The 3,932-nt window shown below is 32.6% G+C and overlaps 1 protein-coding gene across 2 annotated transcripts; it reads left to right on the top strand.

Moving 5' to 3' along the window:
• Window positions 1–375: 375 nt before the first annotated feature.
• Window positions 376–2,377, top strand: Or4c125 (olfactory receptor family 4 subfamily C member 125). 2 transcript variants are annotated; one of them, XM_087653706.1, is made up of 2 exons: window positions 388–1,269; window positions 2,351–2,377. In XM_087653706.1, exons 1-2 carry the CDS (start codon window positions 391–393, stop codon window positions 2,375–2,377), a joined length of 906 nt encoding a protein of 301 aa, XP_087509832.1. In that variant the 5' UTR covers window positions 388–390. The 2 variants fall into 2 exon arrangements, with proteins under 2 accessions (NP_001001063.1, XP_087509832.1); NM_001001063.1 differs by lacking the exon at window positions 2,351–2,377 and having other exon boundaries at window positions 376–1,296.
• The last annotated feature ends 1,555 nt before the right edge of the window (window positions 2,378–3,932 follow it).

Here is a 3,932-nt window from a genome sequence, read left to right as displayed (position 1 = left end):
CTGATATATGACATATATGCTACACTGATTAATTTGAGATTATTTTGATTGATAACTATGTTCAAAGTATTTAATTCCAGATACGCATGAAATTTAGAGTTTCATTTAAAGTTCTTTGTTAGCAAACTATATTTCTGCTAAAGCTCAAATTCAAATAAGTCTCTAATATAGTGACATAAAAACCCATGGTGCAGACAGAGAACAAATGTGTGACTTCGTTTTTTATTTTTTTTCAAATAGATGAAATAGCATGTTTCTTTGCTTTTGCATACCACGAAACACAATAACTTCTGTTATTAAAATGATTCTCATCAATTTTTAATAATATTTTTTCCAGGCTAACTTCTCACTTCAGACCTTCCCAGTAGAATTCAAATGAAAGGAAACAGAATGAATGTGACTGAATTCATCCTCATGGGACTGACACAGAACCCTCAGCTGCAGAGAATTCTTCTTTTGATGCTTCTTATCACCTACATTGTCACTGTCACGGGAAATCTGCTTATTGTGGGGACCATAGTTTGTAGCCAGAGTTTGAACTCTCCAATGTACTTTTTCTTGGCTTTTTTATCTGTGATAGATGCGTGCTATTCATCTTCTATCATTCCTAAGATGCTGGCAGATTTGCTATCAGAGACAAAAACCATCTCATTCCATGGCTGCATGATGCAACTTTTTGTTGAACATTTCTTAGGAGCTTCAGAGATTGTCCTCCTTGTGGTCATGGCCTATGACCGCTATGTGGCCATCTGTAGACCTCTGTACTATGTGACAAGAATGAATCACCACAATTGCTGTCTCCTAGTGGGTATATGTTGGATAATGGGTTTTCTCCACTCTTTTGGACAGATACTTGTTACTCTCTGGATCCCTTTCTGTGGCCCCAATGTCATGGACCATTTCTGCTGTGACATTTTCCCTTTACTACAATTGGCCTGTGCTGACACTTTCCTTCTTGGTCTTCTCATTGCTGCCAATGGTGGTGTAATCCCTGTGATCACCTTCATGATTCTATTGATGTCCTATATGGTCATTCTCTTCTCCTTGAGGACACATAGCACTGCAGGGAGGAAAAAGGCCCTCTCAACCTGTAGCTCCCACATCACAGTTGTTGTCTTGTTCTTTGTGCCATGCATTTATACATATATGCGACCAGTAACAACTTTTCATATGGATAAAGCCATAGCAGTGTTTTACACACTTGTCACTCCCATGTTAAATCCAATTATCTACACTGTAAGGAATGCAGAAGTTAAAAATGCTATTAAAATGATACTAAAAAAGAATCAATTTTAGATAACAAATGATTTTTAATATGAATACCTTATTTTTGTATTTTCTTACAATATTACCCCTTACTAATAAGAAGTAAATGTAAAGATCTTTAGTAGTGTCCAAAATTAATATTATTAAAACCGACATGCATGTTTCTATATATAGATGTATCTATAACAAATTAATTTTTAAATTATACACAATAAAAAAGTTAAATACAATCAATAAACAATTATACTATTAAATTATACTAGTACATGATATTTTATTTTGTGACCATTATTTAGTGAAATCGGGGTTACTAAAACAAAGCACTGTGATAACACGACAATCCATGCTGATACTTCAGCAATTACTTAAATATTAAAAGTGTAATATTGAATATTATGAATTCAAATATGAAAATTATGGACTAGTGGGAAAGTCTATCTTGTCCCAGATGATGTGACATTTCTTCACATGACAAAAGTCATTCAATTGAAATTTATAAATTACTTCTAGAGCTTTCAATTTAATGTTTACATGATTTCTATTCAATATTATCCAAGGGACTATGACCAAATAGACTTTTTCAGTGTAAATTCTTTTCTAGTCTACTTATCTGTTTCTTCCAGCCTATTTTATGATTGCAATGGTTTTATAGAAGAAATAAAATGTAGTTTAGAAAAGTGAAGTAATTAGATCAAGATAGAGTTATTAGTCATATTAACACTTTTTAGATTTAAATTAGATGCTCTTAAACATTTCAAAGAGTGTTTAATTTATGTTTTGGGTCAGAAAATTCTGATTTTGTGTATACTTCTTTTTTATTTTTTAGTAGAGTGCTGCACATTGTACCTGGTTGGTTCTCAAACTGTGCTGTGAGAATCTAAGGTAGAAAGAAGTCCAATTTGGTAGAAAGATAGTTCACAAAAATCTCTTCTCTTGTTACATGTATTTGCTCTATCTGATTTCAAAATTGTATTAGGTTTTCTTTACCATTGGATAGAAGTTGTGTTTCCTAATAAGCAATTTAAGTGCCAGTTAATGATTATATATCTTTATAAAATTAGAATTAGATAATTATTTTAAACACAAAATCTGTATAAGAGCCTTGAACTAAAATATCACTTACTCCAGAGCCAACAGTATTTTATTATATGATATTCCGGATAATGAATTTTAAAATATGGCTTTATGTGCAAATTAACTCTTAATAATGTCACAAACAGTATCACATCTTAAATTAAAAATCATTAGTAGTGATTAGATGCAGGTGTTTCGAAAAGCACGAGATCATACATGAAACAATTTTACTTTTTTTTTATTAGCAAAACGGTTAGTTTTACTATGTATACTTTTAAACATTTTTTAATATTAATCATTCAATTCATTTACAGTGCAAATGATATCCCCATTTCTTGTTACCCCTTCAAAATCCTCTCTCCTGCTTCTGCCCTCTCCCTCTTCCCCTTTGCCTCTATGAGGATGTCCCCCAAAGTGTCAAAGAAACAATTTTACATTTAAGGAGTTGGTTTTATGTTCAGTCCACTGAATACAGACTCCTCTCCAAAACTTTAGGGGCTGGAGAGATTGCTCAGTGGTTAAGATTACTTGGTAGGGGAATAGAAGCTCCAGGTTCATTTTCAGCATCTACATGACAGCTTATGATTATATGTAACTCCAGTTCTAGAGGATCCATCATTCTCTTCTGCCACAAAAGGGTACTACACACATGGAATACTTATGTATGTTCAGGAAAAATACATGTGAAATAAACAACTCTTTTTTTTTTTTCTTTCTTTTTTTTTTTTTTTTTTTTTTTTTTCGGAGCTGGGGACCGAACCCAGGGCCTTGCGTTTGCTAGGCAAGCGCTCTACCACTGAGCTAAATCCCCAACCCCAATAAACAACTCTTAAAAACAAAACTTTTTTAGGAGTTGTGTTACAATTTTAATCACTAGAAAACAGGAATGATTATCTTATATTTGACCAAAGAGAAATGCTTTAGTACTAAACAATGTAGTTTGCTTACAAGATTGTGTTATGAATAACTACAGAACTTTTTTAGAAAAGCAGTTTGTTTTCATAATTCATATATGTAATCATAACTTTATATTGCCACCTTTCAACCACATATAGCTCTTTTTCTCTTGCTGTTAATACATGTTTTGTGATGGAATCCATGGATCCTGTAATGTAACAATACCTAGAAAGCTGAATCAATATACTGGCCCTAGAGAGAAAGAAATATAATTTGGAAGAGAGTTGGCAAATTTTCTTCTTTTGTCATGTTTGTTCTGATTTCAAAATTGTATTGAGCTTCCTTTAACATTAAATAGAAGTATTTCAAATCCCTAATTTTAGTGGGATTGCTTCAAGTTTCTCTCCATTTAGTTTGATGTTGGCTACTGGTTTGCTGTATATCGATTTTACTGTGTTCAGATATGGGCCTTCTCTTCCTACTTCTTCAATATAGTACTCAAAGTCCTAGCCAGAGCAATCAGACAGCAAAAGGAGGTCAAAGAGATACAAATTGTAAAGGAAGAAATCAAAATATCACTATTTGCAGATGATATGATAGTGTATTTAAGTGACCCCAAAAGTTCCAACAGAGAGCTATTAACCTAATAAACAACTTCAGGAAAGTGTTGTGGTATAAAATTAACTCAAACAAAT

The sequence above is a fragment of the Rattus norvegicus genome, chromosome 3 (genome assembly GCF_021556685.1).
Source record: "Rattus norvegicus strain SHRSP/BbbUtx chromosome 3, alternate assembly SHRSP_T2T, whole genome shotgun sequence".
Classification (NCBI taxonomy): Eukaryota; Metazoa; Chordata; class Mammalia; order Rodentia; family Muridae; genus Rattus; species Rattus norvegicus.
The sequence above is the reverse complement of the archived record's forward strand: the minus strand, read 5'-3'. Positions and strand labels throughout refer to the sequence as shown.